Source organism: Mollisia scopiformis, assembly GCF_001500285.1.
Source record: "Mollisia scopiformis unplaced genomic scaffold LY89scaffold_3, whole genome shotgun sequence".
Lineage (NCBI taxonomy): Eukaryota > Fungi > Ascomycota > Leotiomycetes > Helotiales > Mollisiaceae > Mollisia > Mollisia scopiformis.
This window is the reverse complement of record NW_017263583.1, coordinates 1,796,248-1,823,646: the sequence shown is the minus strand read 5'-3', so window position 1 is coordinate 1,823,646 and position 27,399 is coordinate 1,796,248. Positions and strand designations below refer to the sequence as shown.

At 48.7% G+C, this 27,399-nt stretch overlaps 7 protein-coding genes across 7 annotated transcripts; 5 read left to right on the top strand and 2 right to left on the bottom strand.

The window, feature by feature from the left end:
- Positions 1-1,382: 1,382 nt before the first annotated feature.
- On the top strand, positions 1,383-3,366 carry LY89DRAFT_637233 (uncharacterized protein; the record flags this gene model as incomplete). The annotated part of the gene is made up of 2 exons (XM_018211520.1): positions 1,383-1,768; positions 1,847-3,366. The coding sequence occupies 2 exons, from the start codon at positions 1,383-1,385 to the stop codon at positions 3,057-3,059; spliced, it is 1,599 nt and encodes a 532-aa protein (XP_018077249.1). The 3' UTR covers positions 3,060-3,366.
- A 1,012-nt stretch (positions 3,367-4,378) lies between these two features.
- On the bottom strand, positions 4,379-6,420 carry LY89DRAFT_680974 (BEM46 family protein-like protein). Its single transcript, XM_018214180.1, has 5 exons — positions 5,877-6,420; positions 5,774-5,817; positions 5,212-5,724; positions 5,040-5,165; positions 4,379-4,863 (listed from the first exon to the last, which is right to left on the bottom strand). Exons 1-5 carry the CDS (start codon positions 5,976-5,978, stop codon positions 4,707-4,709), a joined length of 942 nt encoding a protein of 313 aa, XP_018077248.1. The 5' UTR covers positions 5,979-6,420; the 3' UTR covers positions 4,379-4,706.
- A 1,846-nt stretch (positions 6,421-8,266) lies between these two features.
- On the top strand, positions 8,267-10,445 carry LY89DRAFT_313446 (uncharacterized protein). Its single transcript, XM_018206652.1, has 3 exons — positions 8,267-8,561; positions 8,657-8,779; positions 8,830-10,445. The coding sequence occupies exons 1-3, from the start codon at positions 8,541-8,543 to the stop codon at positions 10,024-10,026; spliced, it is 1,341 nt and encodes a 446-aa protein (XP_018077247.1). The 5' UTR covers positions 8,267-8,540; the 3' UTR covers positions 10,027-10,445.
- Positions 10,445-11,904, top strand: LY89DRAFT_313384 (NHL repeat-containing protein). Its single transcript, XM_018206651.1, has one exon. The coding sequence runs from the start codon at positions 10,864-10,866 to the stop codon at positions 11,719-11,721; it is 858 nt and encodes a 285-aa protein (XP_018077246.1). The 5' UTR covers positions 10,445-10,863; the 3' UTR covers positions 11,722-11,904.
- A 488-nt stretch (positions 11,905-12,392) lies between these two features.
- On the top strand, positions 12,393-16,000 carry LY89DRAFT_704432 (uncharacterized protein). The gene has a single exon (XM_018217379.1). It carries the CDS (start codon positions 12,668-12,670, stop codon positions 15,920-15,922), a length of 3,255 nt encoding a protein of 1,084 aa, XP_018077245.1. The 5' UTR covers positions 12,393-12,667; the 3' UTR covers positions 15,923-16,000.
- Positions 16,001-18,061: 2,061 nt separating this feature from the next.
- Positions 18,062-18,731, bottom strand: LY89DRAFT_664670 (uncharacterized protein; the record flags this gene model as incomplete). The annotated part of the gene is made up of 3 exons (XM_018212793.1): positions 18,062-18,174; positions 18,249-18,329; positions 18,395-18,731. The coding sequence occupies 3 exons, from the start codon at positions 18,729-18,731 to the stop codon at positions 18,062-18,064; spliced, it is 531 nt and encodes a 176-aa protein (XP_018077244.1).
- Positions 18,732-25,747: 7,016 nt separating this feature from the next.
- LY89DRAFT_694098 (uncharacterized protein) lies at positions 25,748-27,259 on the top strand (the record flags this gene model as incomplete). Its single annotated transcript, XM_018216676.1, has 5 exons — positions 25,748-26,007; positions 26,060-26,114; positions 26,178-26,257; positions 26,305-26,940; positions 26,986-27,259. 5 exons carry the CDS (start codon positions 25,748-25,750, stop codon positions 27,257-27,259), a joined length of 1,305 nt encoding a protein of 434 aa, XP_018077243.1.
- Between the last annotated feature and the right edge of the window lie 140 nt (positions 27,260-27,399).

Sequence of the window (27,399 nt, the reverse complement as noted above, 5' to 3'; positions counted from 1 at the left end):
GCGTAGCAGATAGGGACGTCCAAGGACTTAAAGGACTTCGTGCAGATTTGAGAACTTGTATTCTATCTTCTCTCATTCGGAACAACACTAGCCATATTGGGTGCTTTGATGAGTTGAGTTGATCGAATTTAAATCCTTCAGCAGCTCGAATTGCACTGTTGCAGTTTGCAAACATCGGAATTAAGGCATCGGGCTTATATTTCAGTCTCGGCCGAATATCACCGTTTTTGGCATTGGGTTTCCCGTCCGAACTCACGGATGGTTGAAAGCGCCTTGATACCAAAGCCGTCGATCAACATCTCGTACTCTCCATGCAATCTCATCCACCGGAAATTGGATTCAGGTCCGGATATTCCGTTACCTAGGCAGACGAAAGGAATGACAATGCTGGTAATCTAGCGGTCTGCGGACGTCGTACAAGTAATCGTAAATGACGGCACGCTTCCAAAGTCGAAGAATGTCATGCCGAAAGCTGAGAAAGCGATATGCTCTGATTCTAATGCATCGTCCCCAAAAAACTTCAATGACATATAAATCAGAATAATGAATACGATTCGCTTGGCTTTCCGTCATGGACATTTGAAACATGTCTACTTTCGCACTGCTCTGCCGTGTCCTGTTGTCCAAGTGTAAATTGTAAAGTCAAAACTCTGTAATCAATTACGCCACAAAACACGAGGTGACGAGCTGTCCCGACTTTATCATGCCTAGTAATGATCATATCCACCACCGAACTACTACATCCAGCTGGCAAACTACTTCAACTCGGATTCCAAAGTAGACGAGAACAATTCAAGGGTTCAAAGAGAGCTTAGGAGATTGACTCTAGCTTTCAGCTGCTGAAGTCTCTTTGCCTATTTCACTTGATCACAAATGCCCTAGAACTTTCAAAGACCACAAAATAAAGAAGAACGGAAGCAATTATTTGCATAATTAGTGCAAAAGTAGCAACAAGTTGCTCAACTTCATGAAAAAAAAGGTTATTCTCGAGAAGCATCAAACAGCGCAATGGAGATGGTTCGATAGGTATCACACCACAAATATCGTGACCAGCCAAGCATCACGAAAACATTTTCCGAGCCTCGGTCTCACTCGAGAACACATGGTAACAAGCAACAGACTCCATCATGAACATATGGTACAAATCAACATCGCTCTTCCCTTCAAAAATGTGTTGCAAACGAAAAGAAATTTCGCGACAAGATTTGGCGTTCTTTGACGTCACCAACTTGAAAACGCGTCTTCTCGCAAGCTCGCAAACAACTTTCCTGAGAACTGAAAGTAGGCTGCATAACAGCTGACTCGTCGCACAAATGGAGTCCTTCTCCTATTCCCGAGACTTTTCTCTGCTTCCTTAACAATTAATCACAGCAGCAGCAACAATGGCCTCTCCATTTCCTCATCTCACTTCGACGGGTCCGCCACCGCCTTCACGCGAAGTGATGAATGCATACCGTACCGCGTTCTCTGCCCGCGTCTCGGAAGGTTCCCTACGTCCACTCGTCATACCATATCATGTGTACGGTTACGTCCTCCTGATTATATACCTCTGTATACCGCATACGAACCGACCTTGGGTATATGCTGCACGATGGCCGGTTTTGGGAGTGATAGCCTGGTGGCAATGGAAGACTTTGTGGGAGGCGAGCAGTATGAGTATGGCGACTGGTTTCGCAGCCGGGTTGATGGCTGCCTGGGGTGTGGTTTGGGCGTGTACCTGGTTGGTGTTCAATAGACCCCAATTCGATGTTAAGAGGGTGCAGAGGAGGTGGATTAAGAGGAAGAATGCTGGTGGAGTCGAACATATGAATGGGAGTACCAAGACGAAGGATACCAAGGGAGAGAGCTCTGCAAATTTCTTTTCGGACGAAAAGATAGCAAAACAACGGAAACAGAATGGCAATGCAAAAATCGAGACAAATGGGCACGCAACCGCGAATGGCAAATCACAAGAAATCTCCAAAGATGGACAATTCGTCGCAGAATACTATTGGCAATCATACCCAGACACTCTCAAAGACCGCCTCCCATGGGTCATTGACCTTGTTATCAACTTCCGCGGTCCGGGATGGAACTGGGCCATCCCACCACTCCCCTCTCCACCACCATCGATCATGACCCAGCTCTCCGAACCTATCTCCGCGTCTTCCCGGAGCGGAAAATCCACAATAGGTCTCCGCCGCTACGACACCTTCTCCGCTCTTGCCCGAGCTCGACTTCCCACCTTTGTGGTAGGATATTTCCTCTTAGACGTCCTGAAGGTCCTCATGATGCAAGATCCATACTTCATCTTCGGACCCACAACCCACCACCTACCTTCCTATCTACAAGGTCTCTCCCCTCTTGCCCTCCGCTTCATCCGTCAAGCCCTTAGCTCTTTCTCCATAATACTTTCCCTAGAAATGGTATTCCTCCTCGCGCCCCTAATCTTCTCCCTCACCCTCGGCCCCTCTCTCCTCGGTCTCCGCGCAGAACCCTGGTACTACCCCACATCCTGGGGCTCCTTCTCCAACATAACCACGAAGGGACTCAATGGGCTCTGGGGCAGCTGGTGGCACCAAACATTCCGCTTTGCGTTCTCTGCGCCTTCTAACTTTTTGATCGCTGAAGGGTACGTGAAAGCCAAGTCGGCTGCAGCGAGGATCTCCGCTTTAGTGTTCGCGTTTGGGATTTCGGGGTTCCTTCATGCTGGGGGATCGATCTCGCAGTTTCCGAGGACGTTTCATTGGCATGCTCCTATGTTTTTTATGTTGCAGGCTGTGGGAATTCTTGTTCAGAGTACCCTCTGTGCGTTATTGCATCCCATTATCAGGACCCTGCCTCGGACGGTTAGACAAATGGGGAATTTTTTCTATGTGTTTGGATGGCTGTTTTGGACGGGGTGGTGGTTGACGGATGATTTTGCGAGGGGAGGAATTTGGCTTTATGAGCCTATTCCTATCTCTCCGTTAAGAAGATTAGGGTTTGGAGAGAAGGATGCGGGGTGGTGGTGTTGGGAACATCTTGGAGTGGGATGGTATAACGGGAAGAGGTGGTGGGAGAGTGGGATTGCTGTATGATGTGATGATTATGAATTATATATCAATCGGCGTTTGGATGCATAACGGTCGGACAGATGTTCGCATTTTGGCTAGCATGGAGTCTTAGACAAGCATTATATTGCATCGGGGGCGTTTAGTAGATATCGTCCCAGGACACTCTTGAATATACGACTTTGAGATCAGAAGATACAAGCACGTTCTTCGATCATGCTTCCTCTCTAAACCATCGTCCACTTTAAACAAACGAGACTTTTCCAGCTCCCGACATTCTTACCTCAAAGACTTTTCGATCTAGAATGACTGTCAATACATGAGTACTTTCACTACGTAGAATCATCAAGACAATTCCAGGGTTCTTAGCAAAACGAAGCTGCAAATACCAACCTTTAATTCCAAACATTCACTTTCTTTCTATGTGCAAGATCTGGACCTAGATTGATCCCGTGGCTTCTGCACTTTCTGCGCTCTCTGCGCATTCCGCGCGTTTCGCGCAAAATGCGCCCAAACAATGTCCATTCCCTCAAGGCAGAACCTGACATACCCAAATGCCAATGTCCCACAGAAATCCTAACATTAAATCCTGACATTCAATCCCAAACAAATTATAGTTAATCTTTTAGAAATAAAATAAATACCCCTACCAACGAAAGCAAGTATTCATCCTCCGAGATCACTGATCGAGAGCTTACTACGACCCCAAGCCATATCGTAAAGTCGGGGCCCAAATGACGGACATTGAGCTTTCGACTTCAAAATCAATACGGACATTCATCCTATTTTGATCTTTGTCGTCTATTCTTTGTCCCGCTATTCTACCCCTGCATCTGTCCATCTGCATTGAAGGTTGGTGTTGGCGATAATAGTGACATTTGCTTTGTTCATAATAAAATAACTTTTTGAAAAAAGAAGGATCCTCGGAATAAAGTGAGACTTTGAACGTGTGTCGGACATTGAAATTGAGCCCGGACATTGTGGGGAACTGAGTAGCTGGGAAGTTGATGAAGAACGCCCTGCTCTAAGACATTTTTGGAACGAGAAGCAAGCAATTCGAGAATCTCAAAAGCAGAAAGCGGCTGAGGAATACGAGCTGCTAAGCCTAGAGGAAAAGATCGAGTACGACAAGCAAGCAGAAGAATTTCGAGCCAATGCTCGGGCGAAATATCACGAGGATAAGATGGGACATTATGGATAAGTAGCAGAAGGAGGATGTTAGAGTATTTGGCAAGAGTATTAAGAGCGTTGACTTGCTTGAGCACGAACTCCAACTTGGATATTTAGAAGTGCTTGATAATTGAAAGTGAAGTACAGACAAATTCAGCCTACAATTTCCCAACACCCGAGAAAGAAGCCCAGAGGCGTAAGCGACGAAAAGAAAACAGTACAAATGAAAGCCAGGTCCACATTTCAGTAATTCAGAATCCTATGCATGCAAAAAGCAAAGTCTTATTCAGGTCGAGGATATCTATCTAGTACCCAACGCCATCTCCTCAACCCCTCTAGATACTAACATCATACAACGTGAATCGTGAATCGTAAATCACAAGCCATATACTAGATGGCACCGAACGCAGAACGCCTCGCAAAGATGCAGCAGAGTACCACCCAAGCAAGCAAGCAATCGATCTATGTCTCCCAGTACTGTCTCCTGCTGGAGGATAGAACGAATCATCCGGTCTTCGTGTCCAAATTGGCCACAAAATCTGCTATCGATTCGAAATAGCCTTCTTCGATTACACTCGAGTTGTGGTCTCCTCCCGGAAGGGGCTTCCATATCTTTGTTGGGGATTGGCAGATTTCGTAGAGACGACGCATGTGGCTTGGTCTGTTTTCTTCATTAGTCTTTTGTCTAGAGACGGGTCTGGCATGAAGAAGGGAGAGTTGTTGTCAGACAGTTTTCACTCGGTTTAATAATCAAGTCCCAGAAGGGACATCAGGTTTTGTGGATGGAATATTGGGTCATCATTCAGATGAAATGTGGAAGGAGATAGAAGGACTTACGGCACAATCTCGTCTTGAAGGCCAGATAGGAAGAGTATAGGTACTTCGGTGATAGATGGGAGGAAGGTATCGGAGGCCCAGACTTGATGGCAGAGGAGTGTGAGGTATCTGGCTGGTGGGATGATACTGGCAACGTTAGCGGTAACATATGCCAAGGCAATAGGATACATACGATGGAATCAACTTCCTCATACTCAGGAAAGTATTCTCCAACACCAATCCAACCATTCTCTTGTCGTTCTGATTCTTGGCAACAAGTTGTATGCTCACCGCCCCACCCAAGCTCTGCCCAAAGATTACAATATCATTATCTCTGGTCTCTGCTCGTTTCCGTAGATAGTCGAAACCAGTCTGAGCGTCGATCATCAAACCAGTCTCGTCTGGAGATCCTGTCGAGAGTCCATAGCCACGGTATTCCAACATGAGCACACTGCATCCCATTCTCTGCACAAACATCCGCGCGATAGGTACTCGATGGCCGATATTTCCGGCATTGCCGTGGAACATCAATACCGTCACATTCTTCTGCGCACGTTTATTTGGCGGACGAATGTAGAATGCGGAGAGCTTCTCGCCATCTGGGGTGGGGATCATAAGCTCCTCGAAGTCCGTGATACCGAATTCCGAAGGTCGAGGAACCGTTGTACGGGATTGATTTGGGACATGGGAGGGATAGATCAGAGCTCTGTTCCAGGTTAACTGATGTTTTGCGGAGGCGGGTAGATCATCAATACTTTTGCTTGAAGTATAACAGGGAACTCAAGAGAGCAGCGATGCCCTGCCGCCATGGTAAGTACGATGACATGCTCCGCCTCAAGTTAACGAAGGATGCTGTACCGAGGAGATTATAACTGGAAGTCGCATGTAGTTGGCAACAGCACCAAGAACAGAGGTCATCTGTTGTAGATAGCTGGCCGAATTATCTTGGGAGGAAGACATGGCGCGTGGTTGTGGTGGTAGACAAAGAAGGCTTTAGCTGTTTCGATTTCGGTTGCCTGACAATGGAATGAATGTCTCGTGGCCTGAATAGGCTGCGATTGTCTCAATGGCGTATGTATGCACAAGTAGACCAGGGAGAGAGCCTCTGCCTATGCCTCGTCTGGGCAGAATTGGATATCGGTGAGCGAGGGCACAGCCAGGAGGATTGATGTTGGCAAGGACGATGCGTGCATGAAAATGGAAATGAGCTTGGGGAGTGGGTATTTCGGCAAAGGTCCGTTCATGCGCGGGATGGGAAAATCAATAGTCCAGCTAATGGTCGAGAAGAGATGCTTTCAAGGGGCGTCGACGCGTCGATTTCGTGTCAGAAGTAGAGTAATAAATTTTGGTTGTTGTTGTCAACCAGTGGCGATGATGGTCTGTAGATTGCTGCAGAAGAATTGGACGAGAGGTTGTAGGAGCAGGCAAACCAATGAGAGCGCATCGCAAGTTTTAGCTGCCGCTTCGGGTCCAGACCGAACTTTCATGTGAAGCACCGCGAATAGTGGGGAACATACATAGGTACATGAGGGTTAGGGCAAATGTGGATTCTGGTAGGACTGATGTTATACAGACTGCTACTCTCCTGTACAGAATTCGAGATCATGTATAACTACATGCCCAGCCTGCCTTACTGGGCCATATGATGGCAGTCTGACATGTGGCACACAGGCTGTCATTCCACCCAAACATCTAGACCAGAACCTCTCTCTGGATAAAGATGAGAGTATCAATGTCGTGCTACTACAGGATTATCCAAGATTCTACATAGCATTATTTGTTCTTGTATACACTTTATATGTTTATCCAATTTGCCGCCGAAAACATCTTATCTTTTCAAAGGGTTACGTGAGTATGACTTCATGCTTCTCTCGTTCGTTCATTTGTTCATTCATTCCTGAGAAGCATCGCAGCCCAACGTCACTCCGCCCACTCCTCACCGAATTTCCGGCCAGAGGTATAGTACAGCATACTTATGGCAACCGACAGACAACCGACAGACAGCCTTCCAATGTGTACTCACACGATCACTGCCCAAACTCAGCATTCGGGCCAGCCAGTGAGAATTTTGATGGCTGCAAGAGGTCACGGCCCAATCCGTCATCCAACCCTCTCTTCCAATAGGGGGTCGTCTGATGTACCTTCGACTCGACGAGGCAGGTTGAAGTTGGAGCCCAAAAGCCGGATTTCATCTGAAGAATCTCATTCATGGACGATGATGATACTCGGCCGCCAAAAGAAACACCAGATAAAGTCGCCCGCCCGATCGGGTAAATAACGCAGATATGAGATCAGTTGACCTGTCTGTCGACTGGTATCACGAATCCATAGGTCAGGTTGTAGTTGTTTATGGGTGTGTGACGAATAACCTGATGATATTGATGATATCAGCGTGATTATTCTAAGATGTATTTGATGTATTTGATATAAGTTGAGTGTTAGCTTCCAGTTAGCATTTCCAACCTGATACAAACCAATCAAGGAGGTCACCCTTTTTGGCTGGGCTGAAGTGGATGTTTGACGAGCTTCAGTACCTCATCCAAGCGACGGCGTTCCGGCAGCCCCTGAATGTGGTAGTATTTCTCCTTTCCAATCGGCACGAAAACCAGACATTCGGCCTCAGAGGAACCAGAAAAGGACGAGAGGACCCAAAAGTCCCCAGATCAACGCCGAAAGGAGTCAAGACCACGCAAGTTCACGTCAGAAACCGAAGTCCCCTGCATCCTTTTTTAAGTCTGGCTGTCTGTCTGTCTGTCTGTCTGAGGAGAGCCAGAACGAGAGCCCAAAACCGAACGCTCTGTCCATCAGGTTCGTACGAAGTACCAACTGACTGCGTCACCCCTCGTCGTCCCAATCTGTGGCCCAAGCCGAAACACACAACTCCGTGACCTCTGCTCCGACCTGTCAAGCCCTCAATTTGGCTCCTCTGGTCTGTCTTTGGTGCCCTGTCCGGTCTCTGTGACCCTGTCGCCATCAATCACTCCGTCCTCCTGTCGCGCGGGAACATCCTCAGCCCCTTGCCCTTCAAGGAATCGCCAGTCCAAGCCCGAGCAGCAGCCCACCAACACAACACCCGCTCCACCAACCATACATCACATCCCTCTCGTGAAGGAGGATTTTGCCCATCATCCAGCAAATCAGCGCCCCTCATTTTCTCTTCTGCCCTTCACCCCAGCAGCGGCAGCCAAACAGCAGCGCTGATCAGCTTATGCACACGGAGGCACGACGACGCGACCTTGCTTAAGCGTGCCCTTCCCAGCACCCACAGCCCGCAAATCCTTGATCCAGAAATAGGGTTGGAAGTATCTTGGAACATCCTCCTACAACTTCCACACACCCCTTACTATCGCACCCAATACAGTCCCCCCCGCCCTGCCGCAAAGCTGGAATCCATTGAAGACCATCGTCGCACCCAACTTACACACTTCCATCGCGTCCCAACGAGATCCAGAGTCGCTGCACATCCCCCACAAATCTGCCACGTCAGGACCGAAGAAAGAAAAAAAAACATTTTAATTGATCATGGTCTCCTTCCAGTGCGAGGTAAGTTTTGTTTATTTCCCCCCTACGCGCCTCCAGACATTCCCACCTCCTTATCGTGTACCTGTCAGCATCTGACTCAATCCTCATCACTGTAGGGCTGCGGAGATGTCCTCACGAAGAAGAAGCTCGACGGTCATCGGAACCAATGTTACGGCGCATCATATTCGTGCCTCGATTGTATGATACACTTTCAAGGCACGGATTATCGTTCTCATACCGTACGTACCCACATGCCAACTCAGCGGATTTACCCTGACCATCCTTGAAGAGCTGTATCAGCGAAGCCGAGAAGTATCAGGGAGCCTTATATCGTCCGGAGAAGGAGAAGAAGAACAAGCAAAACAATTCAAAAGCCCTGGTACCACACAAAGCATACGTCGAAGACGCCGACGACGAATATCAAGAGAATACGCATGTTGAAATCGTCGAATCTCCAATGCCAGCTGCTCCTTCACCTCCCTCAGCCGCTCCTGGCTTCACGTCAGAGGGCAGCCCAGTCAATGTCTTTGATTTCCTCGTCGCCAGCTCGACGCCAAACCAATCTCGACTCGAACTCACAGCGCCGGAGCCGATGCACATGTTTACAGATGGTCGTGAGGAAGAGATGGACGACGACGATGAGGAGGAAGAGGAGGAAGATACCCAAAGATCGCTTGTACGAGTTCGATTCGGAGATGCAGCACAAACCGTCAATGATCTGATCGAATACGGAAACGGACCAGTCGCGACGGATGTATACCAGTACGAGACCCCAGCACCAAAACAACGGAGTGAACGGAAGAAAGAAAAGAAGGATCGGGATCACAAGGAGGAGAAGAAGGATAAAAAGCGCAAACGTCTTCATGTCGAGACTCATGACCTTTCATCCCGCGAAGACGAGACCATGACCGATGCCCCACCTGTTCTACATTCTGGATTGACTGGTGGACTGAATCGATTAATGTCAAGGCCTGAAGTGTTCCCTCCGTCTCCCGACTATTCTGGAGGCGATGCTGCCGAGCCGTCACCAGGTAGTCCATTGAAGAAGACCAAGCATACGAAGACTGTCAAGCGTGGGCGAGTCGACACCATCAGCAACGGCATCATGTCTTTAATTGGGTCAAAACGAGTTTCGTCAAGGGAGCACTCTGATGAGCGTCCAAAGAGGAAACAACGGAAACACCGCGAAGCAAGTGATCGCCCAAAAATGATCGAGTACAAACCAATGGCCGAGGGAGCAGTGCAAGAAGAGAGTCAGATGGTGGTATACACACCTCACTCACCTCGAGCAGAGCTACTTCTATCTTTCGTAAACAAGGGGCCAGACAGCGAGCGAGGCGTTAGTATGAACAAAGCACTGAAGAGATACCACCGCGAGCGTGTATCAAAAGGACTTGCTCTTGGAAAGGCGCTCGAGGAGAAGGAATTATGGAGGAGTCTCCGGATGAAGAAAAATGATCGTGGAGAGATCGTTTTGTTTCTATGATACCATATTGTAGCATTTTCATGTATTGATTCGATATTGCAGGTGGAGCTCTTGTCTGGAAACTCGAGCTTAATAGGAAGTCAAAATGGATTTCGAGACTGTTTTCTCTCCTCAAAAACGCTATTGCACAAGATGATCCCTTGGGCACTATATATGCCAATTCTAGATTTGAGACAGCCTTGTGGACCAAGGCTGATTCGTGGTCAACACCATTCCTTTTCAATCTTGGTCCGCCATGCAGGGCATCACGGTGCATGCTGCACATGGAATGGTAGATGCGGTCAGATCACTGCAAGATTTCAGAACCTTGGAAGGTGACTCAGGCATGACTCCCGTTCTGTGGAACATCCCGCTTCGGCTACTGTAGCTCTGACATTTTCTCGGGAACTTTCTCCTCTTCTCTCATTGTTATTCTCTCGTGCTCAACATGAGTTTCCTCCTCCCTGTCTGGTTTAAATGTCCGTCGCGCGTTCTGCGATCTTGTGCAGAGGCATGTCCTAGTTATCTCGTGGCAATATCCTCCAGTGAGGCTCGCCGTTGTGAACAGCTTCACATATACTCATACAACTGCCGTTCTTGATCTCAGCTTCTAAATCACGCGATGCTAAGTTTGTATTCTTTTCTTTGGTGCGATATTACCCAAAGTGCTTCTATAGAAGAGTACTTTTATGCAGTTCTGTTCAACACTTCAGCCGTTCTGCGACCTCAATTGATCCGCTATGGCTAATGAAGCATTTCCATCTTAACACCTCAAATATTTCCTATTCTTCGCTCAGCTCTCAACACTAGTAAAGTCAAGTCTACTTCCTTTCACTTTGTTCTCGAACCATCGTCACCATGGTCCAATTCCTCCCTCTCCTCAGCATCCTCTCTCTAGCTTCCGCTGTACTCCTCTCCCAACGCCAAAAAGCAGCCGCTCAAGTCGTCAAGCTCACCTCGACGGAAAACCTCGCCGTCCGCTCCAATGGCCAAATCCTAGCCACCAACATGCAAAGCCCGAACCTCTACACCGTCGACCCCGTTGCCAAGACATCCTCCACGGCCATCGTCCTCACCGGCGCCTCGGGCCTCAGTGGGATCGGAGAGGTGCTACCCGACGTATTTGCCGTTATTGGAGGGAAGGGGATATACCGGGTTGATTTTACGGGGACCACGCCGAAAGAGACGCTCGTGAAGGAGATTACTGAAGCGAGTAATCTGAACGGGTTGGCGGTGTTGAACAATAATACTGTTTTGGTGGCGGATGCGGGGAGGGGGGATGTGTATCGATTCGACGTTACGACTGGAGCGTACTCCGTTGCGCTGTCTGATCCGACGATGACGCCGTCGGGTAGTATCCCGTTCGGGATCGATGGGATTAAGTATCGGGACGGCGTGGTGTGGTATACGAATATCTTCAAGAATAGCTTCCACAAGGTGCCGGTTGACGCGACGGGGAAGGCGACGGGGGCAGTGACAACGCTGTGGACGAATCTGATGGGGGATGATCTTTGTTTTGGGCCGAATGGGAAGATTTATGTGGCTACGAATGGGAAGAATTCGGTGATTGAGGTTGATCCGGCGGTTGGGAAGCCGACTACTGTTGCGACTGTTACGGGGTCGACTTCTTGTGGGTTTGGAAGGGGAAGTGCGGATAAGGATGTTATATATATTGGGGCTAGTCAGGGGATTTTCCAGACTACTATTAGTATGTGAAGTGAAGAAGGTTTTCGAGCACTGTAGCTGCTGAGAGTTGGATATCAGCATGATCACGTACTCAAATGGAAGCCGTTCCTCGTCTCAACCCAAGTTTCAGAGAACTTCCAGGATTCCAACCATCTTGGGATCCAGTGTTCAAGTGCTCCTAAAGTATCTCTCAATTGGATATAGAAAGTCCCAGCTAACAACTTTTGATGGTTCCAAGTTATCCTCCAAGTTATCCTGACTTAAGGCTAGCTAGAGTTCCACAATTTCCAGAATGACGGAGTCCAGGATTCTTCCACCCAATGAGTTTGTAGGCCAATTGAACTTAAGTAGCATATTTGAAAGCCATATCGAAGAACTTATCAGGTATTTCCAGACTCAACCTGCAGCATACAGGTACTTCCAGGTTGCGTTTGTCAGAAGCTGCTACACAATTCAGGGGTATTCATTTAGCTAAGCAATTACATTACCCGGCTTTGAACCTTCTCTACATGTCATATAAGATTTCCAAAGCGGTCGTTGTGCATGCTGCAGGAAGATGTTGTGCTGCGGTCGAAGACCTCAATGACTCAGGCAATGACTGAATGACTCCTTGTGGTGCTGCGGCAGATCCGCTTCGGCTCACTAGCCCGAAATTTTTGCCAGGGAGCCTTTGCCACTGATAAAGTTCAGCCTCGTCCTCTCTTTTTCTCCTACTCATACCATTCAACGAATTCACTCTTAGACAATCATTGGATTCACCTTTACTTTTCTTTATTTTTTGCTATCCGAAGCCGCCGTATATTCTAAGGTGCATAACCAATCTGTAAATTTTTGTTCCCAACCACGACATTCACACAGCTTGATAATCAAGAGCGAAGAAATCATACGCCACTTTCTAAATATTACAGAAACAATTCAAGCAACAGATAAGACGGCAACTCAAGCCACAATCCACTCTTCACTCCCAACCGCAATCATGGCGAGTACTGAACCGCCAGCTCCTGCTACGTCGAACCGTCCGCCACGCCATCGGCGCGGTCCTAGGAGAGGGGCACATCGAGGAGGAGCAAACACAGTTACAGAGACGACTACAGAGGTGTCGAGTCCCGCTTTGGCGTTGCGACCTGCCTCTGTAGCTCCTGAATCAAGTCCAGCACCCGCACAATCTTCCAGCAGAGGTCGTGGCAGACGCGGAGGACATGGAGGATATGGACGAGGAGGTCGAGGTGGCGGCGGCCGAGGAGGATCACAGCTTATGGTCAATGGACAACGAGCATTTGGAGGACAACTTACATCTGCGGCTCCGCCAGCAAGTGAAGGTTCTCTCGCAGGAGATGCACCAGAATTCGTTCCTGGCCAACCAGTGGCCCCACGACCCCGCCAACCGCCAAACCCTCCCCATCGTCGAATGTCGAAATCCCAAGCACCAGACATTGCCACAAGAACCCACGAAGATATCGCAAATGGACAATACGAATGTGTGATCTGCACAAACGAAGTTCTTCCCAATTCCAAGATCTGGACATGCAAGACTTGCTGGTCAGTTCTGCATATTTCGTGTGTGAAGAAATGGTCTAAGAACGAGGTATCTACACATCAGCAGCGAGCTGTGGATAACGGAGAGCTGCCACCTCCCAGACAATGGCGATGTCCAGGATGTAATCTTCCGAAGCGGGAGCTGCCGAACAATTATACATGTTGGTGCGAGAAGGAGATTGAACCTCGATCAATTCCTGGACTACCTCCTCATTCTTGCGGTCAATCTTGTGGAAAGTCAAGAGCTGGACACTGCCCACATCCTTGCGAGCTTATGTGTCATGCTGGTCCTTGCCCTCCGTGCCATAGCATGGGACCTTCACTGTCTTGCTTCTGTGGAAAGGAGACGAGTTCCAGGAGATGTATTGATACAAACTACGAAGCTGGATGGAGTTGCGAGCAGGTGTGTGATGAATTGCTTCCTTGCGGCTTGCACACCTGCCAAAGAAGTTGTCATGAAGGCTTGTGTGGAGACTGCGATGTAATGGTCGAGTCAAAATGCTTCTGTGGAAGAGTGGAGAAAGAGTTACCCTGCTCAGAGCGCGAGGATGAGATGGAGAGTCAGATTGATGACAAGACCTGGATGGGATCATTCAATTGCGGAACAGAATGTCGACGACCATACGATTGTGGAGTTGCGGATCACGTCTGCGAAAGTACTTGTCATCCTCAAGATCCTGAACCTGCTCATTGTCCCTTCTCACCAGATGTCGTTACCCATTGCCCTTGTGGCAAGACTCCCATCGACAGTCTAATTCCTGAACCTCGAAAGGACTGTACAGAACCGATACCACAATGCCTAGAGAAGTGCCAGAAAGCACTCTCCTGTGGACATGTCTGCCAACAGATTTGCCATAATGGAGAGTGCAAAAGATTCTGCACGCAAACCGTCGACATTACATGTCGCTGTGGCCGAACAAGTTCAAAGTCTGTCTGCCACCAAGGTACTGATGAACCACCAATGTGTCCTCGGGTCTGTCGGGCTACAATGAATTGTGGTCGCCACGAATGTGGTGAAAGATGCTGCCCTGGGGAGAAGCGGGCTGGCGAACGACAAGCTTCAAAGCGTAAGCATCGAGCTTTGAACGCTGCTCCAACAGGTGACGACAACGTTGAGCCTGAGCATATTTGCCTCAGAACCTGTGGTCGAGCTTTGAAATGTGGCAACCACTCTTGTGCATTACTATGTCATAAGGGGCCATGTGCATCATGCCTAGAAGCTGTTTTCGAAGAAATCAGCTGTGCTTGTGGTAGAACTGTACTCCAGCCTCCTCAACCATGTGGAACAAGCCCTCCGGAATGCAGGTTCGATTGCACACGACCAAGTACCTGTGGTCATCCACCAGTCAAGCATCAATGCCACGAAGATGACGAATCATGCCCGAAATGTCCATTCCTGGTTGAGAAAGGATGTCTTTGCGGCAAGAAGACTCTGAAGAATCAGCCTTGCTGGTTCTCCGAAGTCAGTTGTGGTCTGCCCTGCGGCAAGAAGCTGAAATGTGGTATACATTTTTGTACGAAGCCTTGTCACCGTCCGGGTCAATGTGAGGATGCTACTTGGCCTTGTCAACAGCCGTGTGGACGTCAAAAGACTGTTTGCTCGGATTCTTGCCAAGACAAATGTCACGCTCCATATCCATGCAAGGAACTCACTCCCTGCCAGGCCAAGACGTTCATCACTTGTGCTTGCCAGCACCAAAAGCAGGCTGTCAAATGTCTTGCTTGCAAATCCTCACCTGGCAATACCGATAAGACATTGGAATGCAATGACGAGTGCTTGAAGATTCAACGTAATGCCAAACTTGCCGCGGCTCTCAACATCGATCCAGCAACTCATATGGATGACCATATCCCCTATTCGCAAGAGACACTTGACTTCTTTACTCAAAACCAGAAGTTTGCTCAGCAATACGAGCGCGAGTTCCGAGTTTTCGCAGCCGATGAGAAGGAAAAGAGACTTCGATTCAAGCCAATGCAAGCCCATCAACGAGGATTCTTGCACTCTCTTGCAGAAGACTTTGGCCTAGATTCAGAATCTCAAGATCCGGAACCTCATCGCCATGTCTGCATCTTCAAGACTCCAAGATTCGTCTCAAGTCCGATGAAGACTCTCGCTCAATGCGTCAGACTCAGACCCGTAGTTGCTGCTCCTGAACCAGCTACACTTTCCAAGTCTTCAATTTCGAATGTAGAGCCATTCAATGCGTTTTTATTGACAAACCCCAAATTCGGATTGACGATTGATGAACTTCACGCTGATCTCAAAACCGAACTCTCTTCTTCCACTCACGTCTTCGAAATCTCTTTCTTGCCATCCGGAGATGTAGTATTACGTCCTTCGACCGCCGTCACTGGATCCTGGCATCAGAACATCGAGAAAGATCTCCAAGCCCTGAAACCCGGCGTTGCTAAGAAAGTCGCGGCTCTCTCGCTAGCTTCCGGCACTATTCTCTGTGCAGTAGATACCTATCTCAATGTCCTGAAGAGGGAAGATGACAACACAGGTGCAGGAGGTTGGAGTCAGGTAGCGAAAGGTGGAGCGTTGACGAAGAGACCTGTGCAAACAAACATAGGCGTCAAGAGTTCGTTTACTGTTCTAGGAAAGAAGAGAGAAGTGGTGAAGGAGAAAAAAGAGAAAGTTGAAGATGCGGTTGATGATTGGGAGAAGGAGGTTGAGGGGTGGGGTGATGTATGAGTGCTAGGTCGTGGACGTTGTGTTGATGTAGAATAAGTGGAGTAATGAAATGCAGATATTTAGGTGTAAGGTTTGGTGTCCATTTTGATATGGTGGTTGTGATCTGCCCTCTGCGATTCCAAGCGAAGTTTCGCTCCTTACTTTTATTGCCCTGCTTCTTTGTCTTTTCCAATGTCTAGGGCCAATGAAGTACGGTACCAAGATGCCTTACCGATTCATATCTGCTTCCATGATATACGAACTTCACCCTTTCAGCAGAATTCCTGGTTCTACTCAAATGCCCAACTCTCTACTAGCTGCTACTGAAAAACGCATAGTCTCATTGGTAAAGGATGAATCCATATTGCCTTAACCCAAGCAAAGCCCTTTCAACACTTTCCTGCCATCTTACCTGAAAGAGGAAGCAAGCAAAAGCAAGTTCCCACAGTTTCGTAACATCTTTCAAATTTCTCATTCTCGGCTAGCTGCTACTGAAAGAAGCCCTGTCTGCATTGGGGGAAGAATGAGGCATATTCCCGTTGATTTAGCAAAGATCCTTAGGTCGTGTCTTCCCATCCGTTTCGAAAGGAGAGAGGAAGCAGAAGCATGCTCTTCATCATACCATCAAAATCAATAAAAACGTCTATACACCAGCTAGCTACTATCGAAAAGAACCCTTCATTGAATGAAAGAACATTGAGACATGCCGTTGGTTTAGCAATCATGTTCCAGCTGTCTTCTCACTCACACAAAGAGAGGAAGTAGCAACAAGCTCCCAATAATTCCCTGAATATCTTTCAACGTTTCAAATATCGGCTTGCTGCTACTAAAAGTAACCTTCCTCTTCAAGGGCGCCTAGGCATCATGCCGTTAAGCCAAGCAGGGAATCCTTCAACTGTTTCTCTTCATCCTTTGAAAGAGGAGAGAACGCGAGAGCAACATCCCGCCCTCTTTCAACCACCACCAAACCCCACATCGTGGAATCTATATATCCACTCCTCCATCCCTCTCTCCCCTCCATCAAACTCCTCAAACCTCAACAAACCCACAATACAATCAAAACCCATGTTCCGACCCATCAAACCCTTCCATATCCATCTCCTCCCCAAACCCCATCCATTCCACACCCCAAAACTCCCCCGCCACCTCACCTCATCTTCCCCCATCCCATCCCAATCCCCATCAAACCTCTGCCGCACAGCCCGTCTCGAAACCCGCGTCACCGCCCTAGAAGACTTCATCCTGCAAAAACACGCCGGAGAAGAGGGACTCCGCGTCGTATCCCGGATCAGGGAGCTGAGGAAGTGGATTGAGTTGAGCGATCGAGGAGAAGATTGAGGGGTGTTGGGCGCTGGATCCGGAGAATCGGGTTACGGCTGAGGAGGTTGGGGAGAGGTTTGGGGCGTGGAGGGAGAGGGTGGAGATGGAGATGGAGATGGCGACGGGGAGTGAGGTTGAGGAGGGAGGAGATGAGGAAGTGGGAGAGGAGGAGAAGGAGACAGAGGGTGGAAAGGAGAAGGAGGATGAGGATGGAAAGAGGGAGAAAGGTGGTGAGATTTCGACCAATGATATTTTGGGCAGGATGAGTTGAAGTGGAAATGAGGGGTTTCGGTGTGAACGAGGGTATTTACAATGTGGATGGGCTGCATTCATTTGCTGGAAGAAGCGGTAGAATGATCGAATCTTCTTGTCTTGTCGTTGCAAGAAGAATAGCTGGAATACTGCTGGTACCGCTGAACGATCTTCAAGCTGTTGCAATCCAAGATCCACACAGTTAAACACAGCCCTTTCTATGGTATCAAATGTCATGAAAAGGTGATCCAGGAGCTTCTTCGTGCCGCCGTGGTTTCTAATGCTCAAGGTGAGCTTAATTAGTATAAACTCTGTACAAGGTGCGTTGCTCCTCCACATCGTACATCGCTTCGAAGGAGACCGATGGTGCAAGATCAAAGAATGATGGCACGAGAAGTTGACGTCGACGAACGCTGTCCATTTCCAGAATATACGCTAATGTAACCATGAACTATGTCGACTTTGCACTCTCGTACACTTGATCCTCACTTCCCGATGTTCCAGCGCTAGTCTCCAGGCATGAAATGGTATGTAACCTTCTCCCATCGAACTCAGGAATGCCACAGCACTCGCAACGCAAAAAAGGATTCATCCTTCACTGAAGTGGAAAGTTTTGTCCCTCTTCTCTCTGCTCTCCCTCATTTTCTTCTTCCATTGTTTTATGGTCGATGGCTGAGACTCTGTCTTGCAGGCTTTGATAACTGTTTGCAAAAATCGTCAACAGTTGTCCACGCAACAAGATACGAGACTCGGTCGAGGTGGTCGGCTCACGTACACCTCATCATAAACTTCGGGTCCTTCGCGAGAGGAGGCCAGAACTCAGCTATTTCCAAATGATCGAAGAAACTGGGAACATCTGCAATGCTGGATATTAGCCACTTGTTCCTCGACCCTAATGCGATAGTATGCTCTCAGGCTCACCAAGATAATATTGTCTCGTGTACTCCTCTTTCCTCAACTCCGCCAACATGGCCTCTTGGACAGCGATGTAAGCCTTTTGAGCGGTGTTAGCTTGTGCGTGGACTTTTCGTATGGATTCTGTCCATGTGTAAGATATGAAGGTCGCTGTTGCTGAAGATTTCCACATTGGTTTTCGATGGCGTTTTGCTGTCCTGACGAGACTAGGATAGCCGATTCGGACCTCTCTGATTGCGGGTCGCGAGGTCAGGCTTAATTTGATGAGTAGCAGGAGTGGATCGTAGTGAGGACTTCCACGGTCAACGTGAAGTTCGTCGAGGAAGCTACCGTATGAGGACATTGTGGGAGGATGTAGTCGAATGATGGACTATGATAATGGAGCGAGTGTATTACAGATATGAATTCAAAGATACTGATGGAAGCGAATGTGTATGTTGGAGCGACTGTGGTATGTTGATGATAGTTGTATTGAAAGGAGTGAATTGATCGGAGATGTTTATATTCCGAATCTGCTTTGTTTAAAGGAAGGTGCGACTTGAACTCTGTCATGACCTTAGTCTGCACTTCTAATCAATTCGATGATTGTGCAATATCATCGTCGACAGCCAGAGATGAAGCTTCTTATCGTCACAATTACTTCTAAATACCTGCAATCTTTCCATTCTGCAAAAATAAGCCTGTCGCAAAATAGTTCGACTTCTCAAAGAAGAGATGTGACAAGTCCTCGAGCCAAATATTGACATGCTCGAGCAATATAACCGAATTCAGTACCTTCTCTCAGGAATTTTCCATGCTATCATGTACATAAAGAGGGAGAAATCTGAAAATCCTTTCGCTACCCCTGAGTAATTCGCTTGCACGATTTTGCGTCCTAAACAGGCAAAGCGCACAGTTTGGGCAAACTTAAACTTCACTATTCATCCTAACCTCTACCCCGAAGCGTGTTTTAGAAGCGTGTTAATCATATTCAGGGCTGTTGATTCGAACATAGCCATGGAACGAATATGAAGTCACTGCTTACGTCGTGACCATGGAGAACTTGACCGGCGGTCTTGACTCCTGATGGAGTTCGCGTTGTTTCTATTCCAGGCGATACATATAACCTACAATCACGCTGGCGTTTAGGCTGTTCAGGCTCGGTATAAGTTCAATGGTGTTGGTATCCCCCTCTACATACCTGATGACAAGAAGAGATCCAAGAAGTGAGGGACGGGTGAGTGTTTGTTTTTACTCTAGTTCCTAGGTACTAATGAAAGAAAAAAGAAGCAAAAATAAAGTGAAAGTGGAAGCGGAACATAAAATCCTAGAACAAGAGAGAAAAGAGGCAATCGGAAGCTCGAAACTCTAGCTGCTTGTTTTTTCCTGCATCCTTACACTCAAGACGCTTTTTATATTTTGCCGTAACTTGAGATTAAGTCAAGGACAGGTAATGTAAACATGAAAGAGTCTGTGAAATTGGAAGGAAGAAAAGGCTTGAAGAGTGGACAAGTGCAGCCAAAGGAGCAAGACGAAGCCGCTAAATCTTCACAGTCCCAAATCAAACCCAGCATAGCTTGAACTTCAAGCATAGTAATGTTGTGCACTCGCACACTTTGGTCTGAACTTCATTTTCCCAATCCGATACCCAAAGTCAGCGCTGCAGCACCTCATCACCAACTCCCTTTCACCTCTCTCATCCCACTTCCCCTCTATCTTGAGTCCCGCCCTCGTGATCGGAACGGACAAATAATGCTCATCCATCCCACCCCCACATCACCATCACCAACTCGACGCAGCACAGCCTGAACCTCGAACCGCCCCCTCACATTCATCCATCCAACAACCCAACGACCCAATAACCTCGAGGTATACCTCGTACTTTCAAGCCAATCCATCCCCAGCTTATTCGCAACTATTCCCAGACTCGGTCCATATACTCCCAACCCCAACTACTGCCGTCCCCATAACACAAAACCCCCATGAATCATAAGCCGCTTTACCATGACCCCGGAACGGGATTAATCAAATCCGGTATCCGAACAACACCCGATGTTCTTAGATAGGGACGAGCCGAAGAATTGCTATCTATACCGAGACTGGTAGGTGCTATGATCGGCGTCGGAGCTATCGACGGATAGACATGGTTTGTGTTACAGTGGCGGTTAGGTGGGGTCTTGTTGGCTGTCATGGATCAGCTTTGATTGGGCGTTTCAGTGGGCAGAAACAAGTTTGTCAGTCGATTATCTACTGAAAGAGCAAGTTTTAAATACTCGGTGAGTTGGATGGAAGAAGACGATATGCACGATGCATGCACACCCTTGTGTGGGGTCGAAAGAATCGGTTGCACGGCGGTAAGGCTGCCGAAAATAGAGTTTGGAGGCTATGAATACTACCTGGAAGATGTATGCATTTAGGAATGGACACTTGTAAAAAGTCGGAAGAAGACTTCCTTTGCAGCTGAGCCCTTGAGCATGTACAAGGATCATCTGGCTTTTCGAGCCGGCGACCATTTGCTCTCAAAGTACTCGACATGTGTTGGAAGCAACGGTCTCGGAGCTGAAAATGCTGACGACAGTTGCTTTGACACACGACGTTCGATAGCAAGAGCACAAATCTTTCGAGACCAATGCACAATTCAATACGCCACTTCGGCAATTGACCTTGGGTATTGTACAGATGCATCTAGTTATGAACGAGAAGGATAACAGTGCCCTGGGCGTGGGAAGTCGACGCGATATTCTGGAACTTGGATTTCCCAACACCTTGGGAATGGGCGCTGCTGTGACTCGGAGATTTCTCCGACTCTTGAGAGACGAAATCTTGTCTAAACATTGGTGGGATGTCAGCAAGTACCGAAATCCAACAAATCAATTGCCAGCAAGTCATTGAAAGTGAGATTATTTGGAAAGTACGAGTAATTGCGTTCTACAAGATACGCAATTCGGTTCATAAAATTGCCAAGATTGAGCTTGAGAAGTTTAGGAGCAACAGATTGCGCCTTCCGGCTACCAAAACATGAAACCAGGTGATGAAGGGCTTCCGAACATGCAGTGGGGACCGATTGTTTGTTTGAAGATCCAGAAGAATACGGCCGTATTGGTTCGTGTCGAGCTTCCAACACGGCACAATGTCAGCACGTACCGACCGAGTGGTCGGGAGGGAGGGGTCAAAGTAACGTCAATCCTTGGATCTCACTAAAGAGAAATGGGTTATGGCCTGTTTTTAAGAAGTGCTTTAACAAGCATATGGAAGGTGGTATTGCAGCATGCGGGCAATGAGAAAGGAAAGTACTGTGCTTCTTCACACATTGTCTGATCGTCGACCTCGAGTACTTCTCGACAACAGCCTCATTGGAGCTATGACCTAGATCAGGGTTCACCGAGTCAGGGTCTTGGCCCGTGGTATTGGATCATTTGAAAAGATTCGGCACGTAAGATGACACAACAGGAAGCCACAAATCTTAGAGGCGTTTATAGCTTCTGCAAATTTGGAATACATGTCTTCTAGTGACATTCCACTAGGCTTCGGTGAGGAGCCTAGCAGAGAGAGAGATGGACCATGGAGCTTCCACGGGACTTCCGTTTCAGACAATCACTCAATGTCAAGATCGACACAAAAACGGCATCAATAATAAGCAGATGTGGCTTATAAGCCAGCTCCGGTGGAAATAGACGCAACTAAGACAAAATCCTGGTACCACTCGTGAAGAACACGTGATGTGGTGATGACTTGCATGACTGCATTGTGGCTAGCGAATACGGAAGACAACGATGACAAGCGTCCAAGGTGGCGCAGATTGACCAATACAAAGAGGTCAGTCGTAGCTGCTCAACATGCCGCCTAGCTAGGCAAGGAAAGCTTCCGACTACAGAGATGTGGTATGTAAAATCAAAGTTCTTTCCTGATGCATGTCCTGTCCATTCTTTGAGCATTGTCCCTGGGCATCAGAAACTTGTGAGAAATTGCTATATCTGTTTAAGAGCGAGCAAGCGCTAAACAGAATGGCCGTTGAGCTTAACAGCACTTTTAAAGCCACAAACGCAGAACTTGCTCAAGATACCAAACTCTCTGTACCTGGTGGTTATGAGATATCGATAACAAGCCTATGGAGCTATGCAGCCATGCAGCCATCATTCCCAGGCATCCTTGAAAGAGAGTCAAACGCAAAATAGAACCTGCAGAAGGCCTTTCGAAACTCCGCATCGCTTTGGCATTGCCTATCCATCCTACGGCCTCCGCAAGACGAACCGAAAAGCGCTTGAAACCCGACCCGACAAAATTCAGAATTCACAAAAGGGGGCAAAATAAGCGAGATACTGTAACGTCGTTTTAGTATCCCTGAACTTCTATTGATACTTGACGACAAGGCTGCCACTTCGCACCGCCACTTATCGATAGCACGCCCATACAGTAACATGAAGAATCATCCCGCACGATGTCGCATCGAGGAGAGACCCAAGACCCTGTAGTTGGGCTCCGGAAGCGCACTTGGCGTTCCCGAATGGCTGAGTGTGAGGGAAGGCCGACGAGCTGGTGGCTCGGCATATGCAAGGCAGTTGTGTTGTGCAGGAGGGTCGGTGAGACTGTCACACGATTCGCGCTACTGTATTTGCGCCGAAGTGAAAAGATACGCATGTGCTATTCCATCCTGAGGGATATCCAGGAATATGCAATGGACGTTCTCTCCCTTGGTCTCGCACCTGTCATCACCAGGTTCAACAACCGTCAAGCTCTCGGTCGGGGTCCTTTGTACCGGTAAGAGAAGAGGGGAAGTCATCCAGGTTACACCACACCGCCGTTTGTAGAGCCTCGTTTGGTGTTCATTGGTGGTCCAATATAGATTGTGGGTGTTCCCTGTCGGATTGGAGGCGGAAAGTACAGTAGTTCGTTGCGAATTGCTCGATGCAACCCAGAGTCGGCAATTGCTGGTACCAAATGAACGTTCACTGGAGCCGAGACTTGCCACGATTGGAATGAGACTTCGGCATCACTCACCCTGGACAGATGACTACGGTTCCGGGAGAGCAAACGGAGAGAGAAGCCGAAGTTGGAACCGAGCCTGGAGACTGAAGGGATCTGAGATAGGGATGGTAGGGAGGGAGGTAGGGAGGTAGGGAGGTAGGTGTACAGTAATGAGACATTGCAAACGGGTAAGTGCGCGAACGAGCGAGTAGGAAATATGAGAAGGGATAAGGCGACGGAGAGCTAGACAGGCATACAGGAAGCGACGTCAAGGTTGAGATAGGAAAGCGCAGGGGATGGTCAATCTCTGATCTGTGCTTCCTTCCTCCATCATTCTCACCTCACCTCACCTCACCATGCCTCGATGCCATGTCGGCGTTTTTGGCTAGGCTCCAGCCACAAGCGATCCCGTCGAAGGCCTGGAAGCCGAAGTAATTTATCGTACGGACTGGACCGTGCTGGACCCACCAAACCAGAGAGGCTCGAGTAGCGAGGACTTAGCGAATCTACAGTACTGTACAGTAGGTACTATGCTGTATTTCCTTCTTCTGCCCTGAGATTCTCATCTCATCTCATCCCATCCCATCCCATCCCGTCTCGTCTCGTCGTGTCTCATCTCATCTCATCTGATCCGACGATCCGACATGATTTATGCTTGGACCGCGATGACTTGATTTCCCTGATCTCCCACTCCCACTCCCACTCACAGTCCCACTGTCGAATCCAAGAATAAGGGCAATGAGTCGTCCATTTGCAAGACAGACATCAGCAACTTCTCATGCACCTCCGGCTTTCTCAGCCATGTCGACGGGGATGTTGGCTTTTCGAATCCTTCTCCCAATAACCTGCAGGTGACTCTTTCGATCGTACTGTAGTGCATAGCCGTGGCTGCTTCTCCAGCCCTGTTCGACCAGATCAGCGGAATCGTCCACGGCAGTGCGCCAGCATCATTGTCGCTCTCCCCATCCATCCTCCATCACTGCGAAGAAGTGCGCTCACCCTGCGTCCACTTCTTGCATCCCAACTCAAGCCACCACCCAAGTAACCGCACCCGCCCCGCACCGCACCGCACAGCACATTTCAATCCGGCCCTTGGTGTGCAGGGACTGCAGGTCGGCTCTACCTCTGATCACTGACTGAGGGTGCTCCCAGCTGTTCCAAGCTGGACTCAGACCGACAGGATGTCTGTGTCGACTACGCCTCCCTTCGACAGCAGACCCGACCCGGCCACGTAGAAAAGTCCCTTTTGGGTCCCAACGGGCGTGCAGAACGGCTGCACGCGGCACCACTCGAGTTATTCCAGACCACAACCTCGTCTCTCCTGCGTAACCCGTACCGGAGACAAGCCTGTGGGAGCAGTGGGGATTGGTAGATACACGAGCATGCGCAGGATCAACTCTCGGTTGGGGCGAGAGACTCATTGGAACGATGCGCGGCATGTCCATCTCTTTTCTGACATGAACATGAGTCTTGAAATATCTGCTCGCAAGGACTTTCTCCTCCTCTCTTGTCGGCTACCTACAGAAGTGTAGATACCAATCGAGACATAGTATAATGTATGTATAAATACACATCATCGCACCACTCCCGGTCTCAGTGTCTGCACGAGTGGCAGACTTGACACTGCGACTATTTCTGGTGCTTTGCCTTGTCTTTCTTCACTTGGTCTCGTATTGCGTATCTTTGCGTACCTAGGTACCGACCCGTACCGACCCATACAGTACTAGTAAGGAAAGGAATACGCATCTTTGTCTGTCGGATATCTGACGGTCGTGTTTGTCTAGGTCTCCCTTCCCTGGCTCCCTTCCCCATCCCCGGGAGATCGTCTGCCATTGCGCCCCCAGCCCGCGAGACGGCCCTAAATACGCACTAAGCAGACACTAAGACGGTTCCAGCCTCGGGCTGCCCTTTCCACTCGCGAAAGCCCGCACTGGCACCGCACTTGTCAAACCGACACCGACCTCAACCAGGCCACGGACCTTCAAACTTACTTACCTACTTACCTACAATACATCATTCACCACCACCACAACCACTTTCTCGACTCTCGAACTTCAGACCCCGTCCTACTCCCAGAGATCCTCGAGCTTTGTTATACAAACATCTTCCATCATCTGCCAATTCTATTCACATACTGCAACGTTACCTGTCGCAATCGCGAATTATAATCGACGAGTGTGCGGCTGGACATAAGTCGCTACCATAATTCTACTACCTCCACATACACGCACCCTCCGTCACCGAGCGAGACGAGACGAGACGAGACGAGTCGCGAACCGTCGAGCACACCTCGCACGCAGCTTCACCCGTGAAGCTCGAGCTGCAAATACTATCTACCAGCTGCACCACAGTTGCTGCGAAACCACCACCAGCATGTATCCAGGATACCCCCCGCAATCATCACCACCGCACGACATGGGCCGAACTCCTTCAAAAAATCCCAATGATGGACCTCGTCCTGTCGCTCCAGGCAGCGCGCCCCAATATCCTCTATCCCACAATGCGCCAATGGGTCAGCACTCGACTTATGATCCATACCACGCTATGGTGTCGAGAGCCCCTCCACCAGAGGCAATGCAGGTACAGGATGGGTTGGCTCCGTTGGCTTCGGGCACCCAGCCAGCAGTTCAACCTCCCCTAGTCAAGTCTTTGACCCACGATGGTCGCAGATATGAGTATGCTCCATTGCAGAGAATACATAGAAACAATTGCTAAGTTGGTTCTCAGGCTTGTAGTAGTCCAACAGCCCCGACGTGCTCGCATGTGTGGGTTTGGAGACAAGGTATGCAGCTCCAAGCAGGAATCTTCTTGCGCCTCAGTCCTTTCTTTAGCTAACGTTATGCAGGATCGACGCCCAATCACTCCTCCACCTTGTGTTCGACTGATAATAACTGATATTCTTACCGGAAAGGAGGTAGACTGCAAGTAAGTGGATTGCAGCCATTGTGAGAACACAAGTTGACAGTTCATAGCGAAATCGAGCATGGCATGTTCGTCTTGAATGTAGATCTCTGGGACGAGTTTGGACACCGGGAAGTCAACCTGGTCCGCCATTCTGGTTCTTCACCTGGAATCTCTTCTACTACCCCTGCTTCGTACCAAGACGGCCCAGGAGTCTACTCAAACATTGCTCCACAACAGCAACCCTTCAAGCTTGAACCAGGACAACAAGGCGCATATAATCCTTATCCCAACCAACCGCAAGTGAACCCTTACAGCAATGGTCAACCAGCTCCATATAACAATGGCTCTCAATACCAAAGCTATTCCCAATCTACCAATGGATCAGGATATACTCCGCAAAGCTACTCCCAAGCACCTCAAGGTGTTTATTATACCACAACACCTGGTGGTATTCATGGAGCTCCTCCTCCCCAAGGAGCTGAGTATGGCCAGCACCAACTTTCATACGGCAATCGTCAATACACGCCTGCAGACATGGCTGTCCAACGTGCTCCGGTCAACAGTGGTCAGCCACAAGGCATGTTCACCAGAAATCTTATCGGAAGCCTTGCAGCCAGCGCCTTCAGGTTGACCGATCCAGAGGACAAGATTGGAATCTGGTTTGTTCTTCAAGACCTCTCTGTTCGAACAGAAGGCGCTTTCCGGTAGGTGTCACTCGTTATTTGCACAATTTATTCTAATTATCACAGACTCCGCTTCTCCTTCGTCAATGTTGGCGTTCAAGGTTCTGCTAGTACTGGACCAGGAAAGAATGTCTCCTCGACCACTGTCAACACTGGCCGAGCGCCTGTTCTGGCGTCGTGCTTCTCGGAAAGCTTCACCGTGTACTCTGCCAAGAGATTCCCCGGTGTTGTGGAGAGCACCGGTCTCAGTAAATGCTTTGCCACTCAAGGTATCAAGATTCCAATTCGCAAAGACGGTCCCGGCAAGGGCGACAAGGACAAGGACTTCGAAGATGATTGAGCGAGCATGAGGGCTGCCCAACTTTCAGTCTACGATACCTCACGTTCGGCTCTAAGATACTTGATTAGTCTGCCAAACCAGTCTTCCTTCCTTCCTGCATCGAAACGCAGACAAGGCGAAGGACTTTGCATCTGGTCCTG

What these genes read in the sequence shown, in the direction of transcription:
- LY89DRAFT_680974 (XM_018214180.1), bottom strand. Translation starts at nt 5,978, where the DNA reads ATGTCTTCCTCCCAAGATAATTCGGCCAGCTATCTACAACAGATGACC. An exon ending in TTCCAGTTATAATCTCCTCG is followed by an intron (nt 5,818 to 5,876) that starts GTACAGCATCCT and finishes CCATGGCGGCAG; the next exon opens with GGCATCGCTGCTCTCTTGAG. An exon ending in CTGTTATACTTCAAGCAAAA is followed by an intron (nt 5,725 to 5,773) that starts GTATTGATGATC and finishes AACCTGGAACAG; the next exon opens with AGCTCTGATCTATCCCTCCC.
- LY89DRAFT_313446 (XM_018206652.1), top strand. Translation starts at nt 8,541, where the DNA reads ATGGTCTCCTTCCAGTGCGAG. An exon ending in TGGTCTCCTTCCAGTGCGAG is followed by an intron (nt 8,562 to 8,656) that starts GTAAGTTTTGTT and finishes TCATCACTGTAG; the next exon opens with GGCTGCGGAGATGTCCTCAC. An exon ending in CGGATTATCGTTCTCATACC is followed by an intron (nt 8,780 to 8,829) that starts GTACGTACCCAC and finishes CCATCCTTGAAG; the next exon opens with AGCTGTATCAGCGAAGCCGA.
- LY89DRAFT_313384 (XM_018206651.1), top strand. Translation starts at nt 10,864, where the DNA reads ATGGTCCAATTCCTCCCTCTCCTCAGCATCCTCTCTCTAGCTTCCGCT.
- LY89DRAFT_704432 (XM_018217379.1), top strand. Translation starts at nt 12,668, where the DNA reads ATGGCGAGTACTGAACCGCCAGCTCCTGCTACGTCGAACCGTCCGCCA.